This window comes from Heloderma suspectum, chromosome 3 (genome assembly GCF_057233095.1).
Source record: "Heloderma suspectum isolate Gila_16-S chromosome 3, 16-S_ref, whole genome shotgun sequence".
Lineage (NCBI taxonomy): Eukaryota > Metazoa > Chordata > Lepidosauria > Squamata > Helodermatidae > Heloderma > Heloderma suspectum.
Window position 1 is genome coordinate 178,621,018 of NC_139460.1, and position 16,495 is coordinate 178,637,512.

Below are 16,495 nucleotides of genomic sequence, written 5' to 3' on the forward strand. Positions count from 1 at the left end.
TATGTTGAGACACTGAGGCATTTCATTCTGTACTTTTTTGCTGTTGACTATCACAGCTACTCAAGATGGTTTCCAGTGTATGTAAGAGGCATCCAGTTGTCCATAAAGCATTCAAATCCTGTTTCTTTCTAGTGGCTAAGTAAAGCAATCCTTTTTCTGCAATAGTTATTAACCAAGCACATGAAGAGAACATTGTTCTGGTAAAAGGTGATGTTGGTGCTTTTGGGGCATTGCAAACCTCTGCAGCACTCAACAGATGGATAATGGCTGGATCAGAAACAACATCTCTCATCCAAGTTTCAGTGCTCTTCATTACAAGTTGAAAACGAACCAAAGTTCATAATAAGCAAAGTAAATCCTTTCAAACAGGGTTCATGAAGGAAGTAGGGACCTTAAGAGGAGATAACAGAGGAATTTAGAAACCTACTCTGTAAAAGCAGAAAGGAAATATTTTTTTCTGGAATACATCATCGCAATGATGGGAGAATGCATAAATTCTGTTTATTAATTTGTTACATTTCTATCCCACCTTCTCCTCCAAGGAGATCAAGGCAGCGTACACAATCCTCCTTTTCTTCCTTTTATCCTCACAACAAGCCTGTGAGGTAGGTTAGGCTGAGAGTCAGTTACTGGCCCAAAGTAACCCAGTGAGCATCATGGCCAAGTGGGGACTTGAACCCGGGTCTCCCCAGTCCCAGTCCAACACTTTAATCACTATACTGGCTCTCTATTTATGAGCATTGAAGACTGGAAATGAGCAGTATGAATTGCTTCTACAGGGATCAACATTAACAAAGTTTCCATTCAGTATTATAAATCTAGATGCAATATTCAATTTGGATGACCTAAGAAAGCAATAAAATTCACAAATCCGATGTGGACTTGTTTTCCCATGTCCATCACTTATGTTAGCGGACACTGACCAGTTCTTCTGTCACAAGAATCAGCTGCACCATCCAACTCCTTCCTATGGTCAGGTGAAAAAGCACCCCTTATTCATATTAAGAATATGGCAATGTGATCCAGATGGGAATATCAACAGAATCTATGGATGAGATGGAAATTGAAAACAAAGATGAACAGATAACAACATCTCCGAATAATTCAACACCTGTAGAGGACATGAATTACCTAAATACATTCACATACATTTCAGAGACTTCATCATGAAGAATTATGTCGTAATGTACAAGAGACCAGTTGTTGTCCACATCCTGGAATAAAAATTGTGGGAAAAAAATCACAGTATGTTCCATAACTGCAGTGTGAAAGGACACAGAGTTGAAAATGTGCATTGTGTAGGGATATACTAAAACAAATGACAGTACTTGCCTATAGGGAAACCATAAATGCCCATAGAGAAAGTATGAATGCCCATAGGGAAACATAGGCTTAGAAACATAGAATAGTAGGGTTGGAAGGGGCCTACAAGACCATTGAGTACAACCCCCTACTCAATGCAGGAATCCAAGTCAAAGCATCCCTGACAAGTGGCTGTCCAGCCTCGTCTTGAATGCCTCCAGTGTGGGAGAGCTCGCTACCTCCCTAGGTAATTGGTTCCACTGTTGTATTGCTCTTAACAGTCAGGAAGTTTGTCCTGGAGTTCAGCCGGAACCTGGCTTCCTGTAACTTGAGCCCATTGTTCCATGTCCTGCACTCTGGGATGATCGAGAAGACATCCTGGCCTTCCTCTCGGTGACAACCTTTCATGTACTCGAAGAGCGCTATCGTATCTCCCCTCAGTCTTTTCTTATCAAGGCTAAACATGCCCAGTCTCTCCTCATAGAGCTTTGTTTCCAGTTCCCTGATCATTCTTGTTGCCCTCCCCTGAACCCCTTCCAGTTTGTCTGCATCCTTTTAAAGTGTGGTGCCCAGAACTGGACACAGTTCTCCTGCCCTGCATAGGAAGATTATAAACCTCCAGTTCGGAGGCTTATGATCGAGGGCACAGCCCACGGGACTGTACCCTTCAGTACTTAATCATCATTCTCTACTATTATGCCGAATAGGGACGTGCATCAACCACAAGATTCAGTTTGGACCTTGATTCAGCAATTCAGAAAACAGCCCGATTCATGCCAGACCAATCTGAAGGCTGCCTGATCAAGTCAGGAACAAATCTGAATCAGAATGTGGAAATCCAAAGCTTCATGCCTCCTATTTACTATTACTGGAAATCAAATGACTATAACATTTGTGTTGTTTGACAGAATTTGATTAAATTTGCAGTAATTAATGTCAGACTATAATTTCCATCATCTTCAGACACCATCAGGGATTATGGGAATTGTAGTCCATCAAGTGCTTTCAAACTGTGGTGCTGGAGAAGACTTACGAGTCCCCTGGACTGCAAGGAGGTCAAACCAGTCCATACTAAAGGAAATCAACCCTGAGTGCTCACTGGAAGGACAGATACTGAAGCTGAAGTTCAAATATTTTGGCCACCTAATGCAAAGAGAAAACTCTCTGGAAAAGATCCTGATGCTGGGAAAGACTGAAGGCAAAAGGAGAAGGGGACGGCAGAGGATGAGATGGCTAGATAGCATCACTGATGCAATGAATATGGACTTGAGCACACTCCGGGAGAGAGCGCAGGACAGGAAGGCCTGGCGTGCTATGGTACATAGCTGTGACTAAGGGTTTCTTAGAAATGCAGTTAGTTTGATAAGCTTAGTTTGTTCACATAGCTTGCATACTAATTCCTATTTGCTAGGACTTTAATTACATTTCCATCACTTAGCAACAGCTATTCTGACTATTATAAGAATATACAGAATTGGAATTTGCTTTTCTACCAAAATATTCTTTTTAATAAAATTCAGTAGACACACTACTGGATCCAAATCTGCCTTAACCTGAAATATTTCATTGATTAGGCTAATCACTATCGTCCATGGGTGCAGCCATCTTTTTTTCATACAGTGCCCTTTGTGTGAATGCTACATCAGGTAGCACAGGGGTGGGCAGCATGCAGCCCATGGGCTGCATGTGGCCACTCCTGGACATTTTTGCTGCACCCACCTTGTTCCCCTGCTGCCAAATTTGCTGCTGTGGTGGCAAAATTCATGCTGACCTAGCAGGTAAGCAAGGCACATAGGGCTGTGAGGAATTCCAGAAAACTGATTTGATACTGTTTCTCTACTCCAGACCGGGTCCCTTGGATTTGAAGTGTGTGCCCCCAATCCCGAGAGGGAAGCGTCTGTTGTTAATATCCAAGTAGGGGATGGTTGGACAAAAGGGGTGTCTTGGCACAGATTGTGCAGCTGCATCCAGCACAACAGGGAGTCAGCTATCTTGTCTGGAATTTTTAATCGACAGTGTCAAGCATTGGTGGTGGAATCAAAGTTCCAGAGCAGCCAATTATGTAATGGTCGCATCCGAAGTCTTGCCCAATGTACAACTGTGATTGTTACTTCTATATGTCTCAGGAGCATTTGAATCATATGAGCAGTGACTACATGCTGAGAAAAAAGGGGATTTGCTAGGATGATTAACTTTTCCTGCTGCTGTCGAGGAAGGTAAGTGCGGGCAACTGTTGAATCCAGTAGCGCCCCTATAAATTGGAGATTTTGAGTTGGTCTTAAAGTTCACTTTTCTTTGTTCACATACAGGCCTAACAGTCCCAGAAGGATCAGAACAATCTTTATGGCATGATGCAGGGAGTCCTTGGAATCTGAGACAAGAAGCCAGTTGCCCAGGTAAGGGTAGACTTCAATGCCCTGAAGTCAAAGGTACGCACACACAATAGCCATGCACTTTGTAAAGACTCTTGGAGCGGTTGCTAATCTGAAAGGTAGGATTTGAAACTGGAACGTGTCGGTACCGATGACAAATTGCAGAAATTTCTGATGAGCCTCTGTGACTGCTATATGAAAATATATGTCCTTTGGGTCTAAGGCTGCAAACGAAATACCAAATACCCCAGAGGAGAGGAAGGATCAGTGCCAAAGTGGTCATTCTGAACTTTCTGGGAGTAATGAATTTGTTCAGATTCCTTAAGTCTAGAATCGGGCAGAGTCCTCCATCCTGTTTCGGTACTGTAAAATACTGGGAGAAAAAGCTGTTCTCTGGTGGGTACAGTAGAACTCCCTGAATTGCTCCTTTTTGAAGTAGAGTCGTAGTCTCTAGAAGTAAGGCCCCTGATGGGCCTTACCATCACTCGAACAGTACCCAATGGGGGAAGGGTATGGAACTCTATTTTGTAGCCCTGACTGATTATATTTGACACCCAATTTGTTGTTATCGTGTTCCAGGTTGAAAGGAATCAAGTAAGGATGAAACCGAAAAAGGACTGACTGGGGAGACTGCAAATGGTGATTATCGGGGAGTCAAAGCCAACACTTAGATGCAGGGTCTTCCTTCTGCATCCTTGACGATACTTAGAGGAGGGAGTTTGTTTCCTCTGTGGCTGGTACAGCTGGTACTGAGGGTAGCAGTCAAATGGCTGTTTGGTGGAGTACGGCTGTTGTTGGTAGAACCATTTGTGAGGTTTGTAGGGGTGTTGTTGGCGCTGAGGCCCCAGATGCATTTTTCTGGCAGTTGGTTTAGCCTTTTGGATGGAGTCCATCTATTAATCTGTTTTGGCATTGAACAGACCGTCTCTGTCAAATGGCAGGTCTTCTATCCTGGAACGAGCCTCAGAACAAGTAGTCAGACCAGCAGATCACAGCCAGGCACGTCTCTGGAGCACGACTGTTCCAACCATGGATTTTGCGCTGCAGTCAGCTTTGTGTCAGGAGCTATTAATCTGCTTCCTTGACAGTTTGATAGCTAGTGTATGGAATACTCCGGCCAGGTCTCTTTGATCATCTGGGGGATAAGCCTAAAGGGTGTCAATTTTCTTCCAGAGAAAATGCTGGTATCTGGCCATCATGGCCTGATAGTTTGCTACATGTAATCCAAGAGCAGCTGATGAATACATCCATCGACCCAGCAGTTCTAATCTTTGACCTCTTTGTCCACAGGTGGTACATGAATTTTTTGTGATGGACCCTGTACCGATTCAATGATAATGGAGTTAGGTTGTGGGTGAGAGTACAGAAAAGTTGTATCCGTTTCCTGGACTCAGTACAAAGACTTGAGCCTTTTTGATGTAGGTGCCATTGAAAATGGGGCCTTCCAGGATTGCTGGCCCATTTGAAGAAGAGTTGGAAGAAAAGGAACTGCCACTGGTTTTGAGGATTCAGTATGGACGACGTCAAATACTGGGTCTTGGATGTGTTGCTCTGGTTGTTGGACATTAATTCCCAGAGACTGAGCCATTCTACCCACTTGTTCTGAGAAATGGAACATGTCTTCAGAAGGTGATGCTCCCTCTTGGTTCCCAGCAACATCATCTGGAGAGGAGACAGAAGAAGGTAAGGAAGAATAAGAAATAAATTTGACTGGTAGTCATCAGCTGAGCTAAGAGGTGAAGATGGTCTGTGCACAGGAACTGGCATAGGGTCTGCTGGTTAGGGATGTTGGAGAAATCCTCCACGGACCCCAATGAGGCCGGATTCTATTGAATCCGGCCCCCTGAAGTCCGTGGAGGATCGGATCTCCTACCTTGTCTTCCAGTGCGAAGTCCTCGCCGGTGGATCCTCCCTGCTGCCAGCTCCAAAGACCCAGCGATATGGCTGCCATGGCCTTATCGCCGGACTGAGGATGCAAATGGCATCCACTATGCCATTTGCGTCCCTGCTCTTTAACATGATAGGCTACGTAAATCTTTACGTAGCCTATCACGGTAAAGTGCAGGGACACAAATGGCGTCCATTACGCCAGATGCCATTTGCGGACGCAGACCGACCACGGCTGGCCCTGGCCGGCGGCTCCACAGACTTGCCACAGAGCGGAGCCAGCCGGGGAGGATTCCGGGGGGAGGACAAGATTGCCTCCCCCCCCCGAGGACCCCCCAGCAGACCCAGGTAAGTGGGGTTTGTACACCCCTACTGCTGGTACTGTGGGAGAAGATGGTAATTGAAGTGATTTGTTCGTCAATGACAGTTGACTCTTTATGAGAGATGCACAGGTGGAGGAGGAAGGAATTCATCCACTGCCGGCGGGTGAGATAAAAGTTGCCGGTGGGCGAGGCTGGTATTGAGGAAAAGCTGTTCCAAGATATCTGGTGGAATCATAATAATGTTCTCACTTCCAAGAACAATGCCAGTCATCTAAAGTATAATGTCTCTGAGGTGGGAAATACCTTTCAGAGCATCTATCCCAGTCTCGGTGTAGAGATTTGGATCTCTCCCTGTACTGGTGCCCATGTCGATGGTCTACATTGAACGATCTGAGGGACTCAGGAGCGTGGAACCAATGTCTTGGTCTCAGCAAGCGGGGAGTATTGTCGATCTGGAGATGGAAAAATCCTTCAATGTTGAGAAGTCTCATCCAGTATAATAGAAGGAGGCTGATGCTCTTGAGGCAGAGAGTTTTCTCAATCCCAAGGATCTGGTAGTTTCCAAAATCTTGCCTCTGAAGCTGTAGATACTGGTTCAATTACATGGGTGCTCGGTATCGGAGGAAGTGTTTGGATCAGAGGGTCCATTAATGGAGGTGGTGTTGGGACTTTGGTTTTTGAAGATTTATCAACACTCCTCTTCTTCTTTTTCAGGCTTTCTGAACCAGACCTTGGCTTTCTCCCCCTTTTTTAGAGAGCTTCTTTGCTAATGAAAGTGTCGGGTAGTGCCTAGGAGTCGGCGGGTCTACTCAGTCTGCAATGGGGCTGAGGACTGCAGGGAAGAGGGGTTTGAGGAAGACATTTTTTTCCATTTTTTTATTGTGAATTTTAACATAACAAAACAAAACAAAACAAAAATATAACATATTCTAAAATCCTCAAGTTTCAAATATTACCATATTCTAGGAAGAAAAAAAGAGAGAAAGAATAGGTTACACGTAAACTTCAGTAAAAGCAGACCAGATATCCAAATATAAGTCCATTTGCAAGTTACGCCTATATACTACTTTTTCAAACGTTGCTAGTGCTAGTCTTCAATCCATTGCATTATAGGCGGTAAGCTTTTATCCTTCCAGTATTGTAGTATCAGTCTTTTAGCAACCAAAAGGACATGAAGGATCCATTTACGTTAACCATGTGTTACATTCCAAAAAGTAGGTAAGTAATTTAAAAGAACATTTACATCAATAAATATTAAAGAACTTTCCAATACAAAATGTATCTATATAATAACTTCTCCCCAAAAAGAGGTGACTATTGGGCATTTCCAAAACATATGAATATGAGAAGCGTTAACTGCATTACACCTCTAAAAATTGGCTGAGTTTGACAAAGCTTTATTAAAGAGATGTTGTGGTGCCCAATAGTCCCGAAACAAAAGTTTTTGCTGAATAAGGCATAACCGAAGATCCCTAGAGATATCCAATACAGACGCCAAAACAGCAGTCCATTGGTAAGACAAAATAGGATATTCCAATTCCCTGTTCCATTCCTGCTGTAGACCACATGTATTATATTTATTCATTGATAGTAAGTATTTGTAAACATGAATCATGGGTCGATATATTTGGTCAGCTTCAATAAGTGTTTCCAATAGCAAAGGAGACTCCAAGGCAGTAAAAGCAGCACGACTGAATCTAGATACTAACTAATGTTTCAACTGCAAATACTGCTATTCCGCTGTAGCAGGCAAATCAAATTTATCTCACAAAGTTGAAAATAGCTAAAGTTCATCATCAACACCCAATAATTGATCCAGGGTAATGATCATTTTATCTGTCCAGGTCTGCCACAAGAACATTTTCTTTCCAGTTCTTAAATCTGAATTTCTCCATAAAGTTAATTTGGCATGGGAAAATGGGTCAAATTGTAATTGGAGTGACATTATACTCCACACATCTCTAACTGCCAAGATTGTGGGAGGAGCTCTATCTGCCTTAATATGCTGAGAACCTAATGCCATCCATTTAAAGAGAGGCTCCAGACAAGAAGATTCCAACACTGACCAAGGTAGAAAATCAAATCTGAGTGGAAAAGACCAAAATTCCGTACAGGTCAGCAAATAAGCCCGATGGTATGTAGCAAGATCCGGAAAACTGAACCCACCTTCATTAATTGGAAGTTACATCCTTTTCAAATATATTCTTGGTGGAAAGGAACCCCCAAATAATTTATGAAACAAAGCATTACGTTTTTTGAAATATTTGCCAGGTATAAGTATGGGGATCCCATGTATAACATAAATAATTCGAGGTATAGTAGTAATATTAAGTGTATTAACCTTACCCCATAAACTCAACTTTAAAGATGCCCATCTATCTATGTCTCATGAAATATCATGAATCAACTTATTTAAATTTAACTTAATCATTTGAGATATATCCCTAGGGATAAGTATTCCCAAATAAGTAATACAGACCCTTGGCACCATCGACACTGCCAAATGGCTAACACACTAGAGTATACCCTCTCTCCAATTGTCATTATTTCAGACTATGACCAATTAATTGAATAGCCAAACAATTCACCAAAAGTATTAATCAACTTCATCAAAACTGGAACAGAGTTTTGAGATAAACAAAAGATAATCAGCATAAAGGCTAATTTTAAATTCTAAGCCAAAGTGGACAAATCCATGAATACTATTATTTTGCTTAATAGTACATGCCAGGGGCTCTAAACATAAGTTGAATATCATTGGGAAAAGTGGACAACCTTGTCTAGTGCCCTGCCCAAGTAAAAACAAAAACAAAAAAAGCCAAAAATAAACTATAATTACTTTTGCTCTTGGAGATGAGTATAAAATTTTAACCCATTTCAAAAATTCTATCGGAAAACCAACATTAGTCAATATGATAAAAATAAATTTCCAATGAATTTTGTCAAAGGCCTTTTCTGCATCCAAGGAAATGATGGCTGCCTGGTCAGTTCTTTCAGAGTTTAAAGCGACTTGATCAACAACTAATCTAAGATTATCAGCCCCCTGTCTATTTTTAAGAAATCCCACCTGGTCCTGTCTAACCAAGGCAGCCATAACTTGTTGCAATCTATCAGCTAAGATTGCTGTTAATATTTTGATATTAATTAATGATATAGGTCAATAATTAGTACAATAGGTATGATCCTAGGAGGCTTAGGAATCATGGTAATATAAGCATTATTTGAAGAAAGGGAGCGCCCCCCCCCCCCCCAATATGGTTATAGAGGCAGTACAACTTTGGAGCTAAAAAACTGGAGAATTTTTATAACACTCAATTGGGAATCCATCAGGACTGGGACTGATCCATTTCCCAGTGTTCATTTTCATAATTACATACATAATTTCCTCTAAACGCAGAGAAGCTAAAAGCTGCTGTTGTTGTGAAGAATCTAAACATGGAAGATTGATCTGAGAAAAAAAAAGCATCCATATCTTGCTCTGATAGGTTGCTACCGGCACTGTAAAGATCAGAATAAAACTTTAAAAATTGTGAGTTTATGTTTATAGGAGAAGTATATACTTTGCCACTCTCATCTTTAATATCTGAAATAACATTTTGATGTTGATGCTGTTTAAGATGAGGTGCAAGAATCTTACTAGGATGTTCACCATTTTCCCAATACTACCAATGTGTCAATCCTGCAATCTTTAATTTGACATACTGAAGACGTAGAGATCAAAGAACAGTTTAATCTAAAGCAATTATGATGAACTGGTGAAATACATCTCTGTCGGCAGGATGTAACATTCTCCAAGCATCAATTGAACCATATTCCACCATGTAAGCCTGGAGTGCAGGTCTCACAGCAGATTTATCTTAGGAGGGGGTGTACTCCTATCTAACAAAGGATCTAAGACCTTGTTAAAGTCCCCACCCACAATCAAATAATCATAAGTGAAATCAATCAGTTTAGCAAAACAATCATGAAACATAGCCAGAGAATCAATATTTGGCCCACATACATTGATCATAGCAATTAATTTACCCATATACTTCCATGCCAGAATAAAAGAACGCCCCTCAGTATCAAGAATCACCTGTTGGACTGAAATAGAAAGTCGCTTATGAATTAAAATCACACAGAGAAGTATCTGTGACATAAGTCTCACAAACCCAGTCCTTTTGCAACATCTGTCCATCCGCAGCCATTAAATGGGTTTCTTGTAAAAAAAAAAAAAGCCATGTCAACATTAAGCTCCTAACGTAGAAATAACTCTTTTCTGCTTGTTTACATTTCACAGTCCCTTGACGTTCCATAAGTCACATTAAACATTGAAAAATCAAAGCAAATTATTTGCCCTCCAGCCAAACACATCTTTCCAAATTTACAACAAATAACTAAATTAGTAAAATTTAAGTGGTATAACAAATACATCCTTAGTTTACATTTAGGGCTAACCACTTCAAACATCATCAGAATAGATCTTATTGCACAGAAATGGAGAAAAAAATCACAATTATTCAAAGATATAAATAACTGAAAATAACAAAATCCCAAAATAAAAATCAAATAATCCAATTTGTGTCCACATCTTTTATGTAATACCAAAAAGTGCCAAAAAAACCCTAACAAAACAAAACAAAAAAAACCCTTAACAAAAACAAAAAATGAAAACTTGCCTTTCGTTTGGACCGCTATGCAACCGCAGTATTTAGCTAGGCCACTCCCAAATATTGAATACATACACAGAGCAAAATTACAAACAAGAAAATTTAACCAGTAAGAAATAATAATAATGATAAAGAATTAAAAAACAAATGGGTATTTTAAGTAATATTGGAGAGAGAGAGAGAGAGAGAGAGAGAGAGAGAGAATATCTGGAGAGAGAGAGAGAAATACATACATATATATACCAGGTGGCCCAAAAGTGGGTATACAGTTGTTTAGAATGTTGATGGGAGGGGGAGAGAATGTGTGAGTAGAAGATGTGCGGGTGGAGTCAGAATGACAGTTTGGAAGAGTAAGTGTAAACATAAATGTAATAAACGTCATGTAATGGAATACACTTTGAGCACTTAGGAGATTAAACAGTGTTAAACAAATGTAAATGTAATAAACAATGTAATAAAATGCAAATAAACTATACTGTATACCTACTTTTGGGCCACTTTGTATGTATGTATGTATATATATACATACATATATACATGCATACATACACACACACACACACACATATATATATATATATACACACATATATAAACTTACAAAACCTTATTAAGGGTGCAATCCTATGGCCTCTAGTCAGTGGCTAGAGGGCCACAGGATAGGACAATTCCCAGGAACTGACCTTGGAGTCCGTACTCCAAGGTTAGTTCCTGGAGAACCGACTCATCCCCTCCTGCGCCGCTTCATAGGCAGCACAGATCGGCCCCACACGCCGCGCTCGTAAGAGCAGCGTGGAGTGGCAAAAAAGGGGTGTTCCCAGGGTAGAAATGCCAGTATGACACGTGCTATGTGTCGTCCGGCCACTGCTTCCCGCACTCTGAGGTCCCACAGCGAGACAGCCAAAATCAGCTGTCTAGCCGCGAAAGTAGGGTTGGGGGTAGTAAGGAGGAGATCCGCTCCTCACCACTGAGGAGCAGTTGCCCCTGGGGCTGGAGGCGACCATCGATCCACATATGTAGGATTGCTCCCTCCACTAAGTTTAATGTGATAGTTACATAACTCTTATGTTTAATAAAAATATGTAAATAGACACACCAAGGAACACAAATTCTATATACATGGTTATACATATGCAAAAAGAAAAAAAAAGGAGGGGGGCGAAGAATAGAAAAAGAAAAAGGGAGAAGAAAAAAAAGGAAGAAGCAACAGAATGCGATGCAATTAGGTCTGGCATGTCGCCCAGGCTTGATATCAGAAAACGCCAGTGCAAAACCAAAACAAGACATGAAAATACAGACTAGCTACCAAAAAAAAAAGGGGGGGGGTAGCTGAAGTCCAAGTTCAAGGAGCTGAGGAAGGAGATCTTTAGTTTTAATTTTAATGCCAGCAAGAATTATTCTGCATCATCAGAACTTAAAAACTTCTTCATCTGGCCTCCAAAAAAATACAAAATGTGGCAGGATATTTGATGTAATACTGCAAATTAATTTGCTTTCCCAGGTTTCTCGCCTCAGTAAATTGTCTTCTTCTATCAGCGATTTCTTTAGTATAATCAGGAAAGAACATAATCTTATCATTGGCTGGCCTTCAACCGAAGCTCTCCTGTTTGTCCCGCTGTATGCAGCAGATATTCTTTAGTGGAGGCCCGTAGAAACTGAACAACAACTGGCTCTGCTCTAGAACCTCATGTAGAACCAGGAACACGATAAGTACGCTCAATATTAAGTGGAAAATCAGAAGGCAAAGCCAATAACTCACACAGAAATTTATCCAACTCAGCAAGACAGAGATCTGTAGCCAACTCTCTAAGGCTGAGAATACGCAGATTAGCTCTCTGAGTGAGAACTTTGAGCAGATAATACACTACGAGAGACATCCATTGCAGTTTCATGAGCTGTGATCCGGTCTTCAAGTGCATTAACTTTTGACTCCATCTTTTGAAGACAAACATTTGTCGAATCTGCAGATCCTTGTAGTGATGGAATCCTGAACTGAGCTGCTTTAACTGAAAAGATAACTGTGAAGACAATTTTTTAATCAAAACAAGCAGCTCCTCTCCCTCAGTCAATTTCCTTAGAAACTTTTACCAGGGGGGTCCACTGGTGGTGTAGGCAGCATTCCCAAGCTTTTCTTTCCTTTCGATGTTGCCATGCCCCCTCTCACCTCCAAAAGCACAACAAGCAGATATAAATGTAGTAAACAAAAAAACAAAAACTTAAGCAAGGTTAATAGCAAATACTCAGATAATGTGACAGTCTCAAAGAGGTATTTTTAAAGCTGAAACGCAGGAGAGACACAGCGAAGATCCGATCATGATGCCATCTCCAATTGGAAGTTCCAGTTTTGAGGAAGACATAGCAGCTGCTGTCTTCTCCTTTACACCAGAGTCAGTCGGTTTTTTAGGATCTACTGCCAGCAAGGCTCTCCTCTAAAGGTCCACTTTTAGTCTATCCGACCTATTTTTCCTCACCTGCTTGGTGAAAGATTGGCAGAGCGAACAAGCCTCGGGCAAATGTGCCTCTCCCAAACAAAAAAACCCCAGAGGGAATGAGGATCAGTTGGAGGCAATTTGCTCCCACATTTCACACATTTGCAAAAAGGAGCCTTTGAGGCTATAAGCTGTGAAGGATCCAGCCGTGGCTCAACATGAACAACAAAAACAATGATGAATACTAACACATACATACATGCACATATATATATAATTAGAAGAAAAAGTAGAATAAGCAAAATAAGAAAAAACAAAGTCCTCAGCAACAGTATGGAGCACTAGAAACATTCTGATTACTGATGAAAATCCCATAGAGACAACTGGCTAGGCGGTCAAAAGAGAACTGAGGGAACCAACGGTAACCCATTAGGATATGTGCAGTAGACGGTGGGGGAGGGTTCCCGTCAAAACATTCCTCAGCTTTTGAAGTTTCCCGAACGAGACTCAGCACAGGCACAGAACCCATATGTGTAATGTACAGAGACCACAAAGAAGAACCGTATTATGAGCTAGAGTTAGACTCCACCCCTTGGATTTTCTTTTGCTCTGCTTTTCAGTTTCATTTGTGTTCTCTACCCAGCCAGCAATAAAGAAGCATGCTTGTTTGCCTGCGGCAAGAAGTAAGCATTTGTTTATTCTGCAGTTATTATGATGAGTAAAGCAGGACTGGGTACTTATTGCTAAAGGGTAAAATAAAGAGATAAGGACAGGTTGCTTACCTGTAACTGTGGTTCTTTGAGTGGTCATCTGTGCATTTACACATATGGGCTCTGTGCCTGCACAGAGCCTCGATTCAGGAAACTGCTAAAGCTGAGGAAGTTTTGGCAGGAACCCCCCACTGTCCCATTGCGCACCTATTGCGCATGTCTGAACAGGTTCCTGCCTATTTCCTCAGTTCGATGAGACCCAAGTGTGGCCTTGGAACTGAAGGTAGTTCCAGGAAAAAAACACCTTGGTATCAGACATAAACAATATAATGAACACCAACGTGGGGACGGTGGGTGGGTTGTGTGAATGCACAGATGACTACTTGAAGAACCACAGTTACAAGGTAAGCAACCTGTCCTTCTTCTTTGTGATCTCTGTGCATCACACAAATGGGCGAGTAGCAAGCTCACTTACCGGAGATGGGTAGGTGTCCTAATGTAGCACTGAAGAAAGGACAGCATGACCAAAAGAACAATCTGCTCTAGACCTCACATCTAGGCGATAATGCCATACAAAACTTGATGATGTTGTACACGTCACAGCATAGCATAACTCTGGAATGGAGACGCCTCTGTCAAATGCTACTTATGTTGCCACAGTTCTTGTCGAATGCGCTGTCACCTAACCCAAATCCAGGTTCGCTAGCTGATAAGCGAGGGTAATTGTTTGAACCACCCAAGAGGCCAGTCTTTGGGATGATAGTGGCAGACCCTTTTTCTTCCCCTCATAACACAAAAAGAGTCTAGGAGACTTGTGAAAAACCTCAGCCCTGGACTTACAGAAAGCCAATGCACTTCTAACATCCAAGGCATGCAATCTAGACTTCAACTCTGATGTTAGGGATGGAGAAAATGCAGGTAAGACAATGTCCTGGTTAACATGAAACACAGAAACTACTTTCAGTAAAAACTGCACATCTGGGAGAAGCACAACTTTATCTTTGTGGAAGACCAGGTAAGGATCGTCAACTCTAAGGGCTGTTAACTCACTAGCCTGACTGGCAGATGTTACAGCTATTAAAAAGGCCATTTTCCATGACAATAGGTGAAAGTCAACTGTTGCTAGAGGTTCAAAAGGCTTAACTGTTAGAGCCTGAAGGACTACTGACAAACTCCAGCTCAGTACTGGTGATTTAATAGACGGCTGAAGATCCTTTACTCTGCGAAAATACTGCCGAGTATGAGGGTGTGAAGAAACAGTAAAAAACCCTAATGGAGTATGCGATGTAGAAATTGCTGCCAGATAAACTTTTATAGATGAGAATTTAAGTCCTTTTTCAAATAAGGACAACAGAAGCAGCAAAACTTGATGTTGCAAAGGTAGAAAACTGTGCCCATTTAAGGGCATAAGAAAGTCTAGTCGCTGGCTTCCTAGCCGCTTGTAAGATTGCATGAAGTGGTGCCAAAAACTGCGACACATCTAATGACTTGGGAGCCTCCATGTCATCAAGAGCAGTGTGAGATTGGGATGTCGGATCTGACCGTTCTGCTGGTACAGGAGATCTGGTCTCACTGGGAGCAGCAGATACCGCTTTTGCGCCCAACTGAGCAATGGGGCAAACCACCCCTGCCGCTTGGCCACCATGGGGTGATGATTATGCAATCCATGTTGTCATCCAGTATCTTTGACAACACCCGAGTTAGCAGTGGAGACAGTGGGAAAAAGAAATAAAACCCTTGGTTCCAACTCAAGAGGAAAGCAACCCACAATGAAGCTAGACTTACGCCTGCTCTGCTGCAATAATTTCTGCATTCCATGTTTCCCTCCATTGCATCCAAGTCTAGTAGAGGCTAGGGATGGCGGAGAATTTCTCCCCGAATCTTCGGGAGGCCGAGCGCCGAGGCATTCGGCCCCCCGAAAGTGTTGGGGAAATTCTCCGCCGGCCCCCTGCCCCCCCCCAGGATGGGACTTACCTTCAGCGAATGTCCCTCTCGGCGGCGGGTCCCGGAGGCGGTTCGGCGACGTTTCGTTGGGGGAGGGGGGCGGCGGCCGGTCTCCCGACCGGCTGCCGCCACCATTACAAAATAAAAAAGTAAGTAAAAAAAAAACAAACACACCCGTGATAGGCTACGTGACAATTTACGTAGCCTATCACGGCTAGATTTCCGAAGTCAGCCGTGATAGGCTATGTAAATCGTCACGTAGCCTATCACGGGTGACTTCGAAAAGAAAAAAGCGCGTACGCAAATGGCGGCCCCCATAGGGCACCGCCATTTGCGTTCCTTATTTGGTCCCTGTAGTCAACATAAAGATTTACGTAGACTACGGCAAAAATAAGGGCAACGCTGGCTGTCCTTCCTGAATGGTTAGTGCCCCACTTTTGTCCAACCCCTTGAATTACAGCTGAAAGTCCTCACTTCGCTCCCATCTGGGTGTGTTTCCTCTCAACTTCAATGTGGTGGTGTACAGAGGCCAACTGCCACAACAGTTACCCTTGTTCCAATATTTCTGGCCCTGACTGTATATTGCCGCCTTGACGCAGAAGGATGTTGCTGTTGCTGCTGCCTTTTGAAGTGCTTACCTTGTTGCCTCTGTTGCTGGAATCCTGGTTGTCTAAACCAACAGCGAGGTTTGAACAGAGTCGGGGGTTGAGCAAGTCCCATCTTTTTGGCAGTAGTTTTCACCTTTGTGAAGGAATCCATGGCATCATCTGTAGTCACATTAAACATACCTGCTTTGTCAAAGGGGAGATCCTCAATTCGGGACCTTGCTTCTTGAGACAAGCCTGCCAACCTCAGCCAGGCATGCCTCCTGAGAGC

The 16,495-nt window shown here is 42.3% G+C and overlaps 1 protein-coding gene across 3 annotated transcripts in view; it reads right to left on the bottom strand.

Annotated features, from left to right (window-relative positions):
• Positions 1–16,495, bottom strand: part of ZFYVE28 (zinc finger FYVE-type containing 28) — a 169,175-nt gene that overhangs the window by 139,447 nt on the left and 13,233 nt on the right. For 2 of the 3 annotated variants that reach the window (XM_084845048.1, XM_084845049.1), the window contains one exon: positions 924–1,045. The exons of the other annotated variant lie outside the window; for it this stretch is intronic. In XM_084845048.1, the coding sequence (XP_084701174.1) occupies positions 924–956 (33 nt within the window). In that variant the 5' untranslated portion in view covers positions 957–1,045. The remainder of the gene's footprint in view (positions 1–923; positions 1,046–16,495) is intronic. 3 annotated transcript variants of the gene reach the window in all.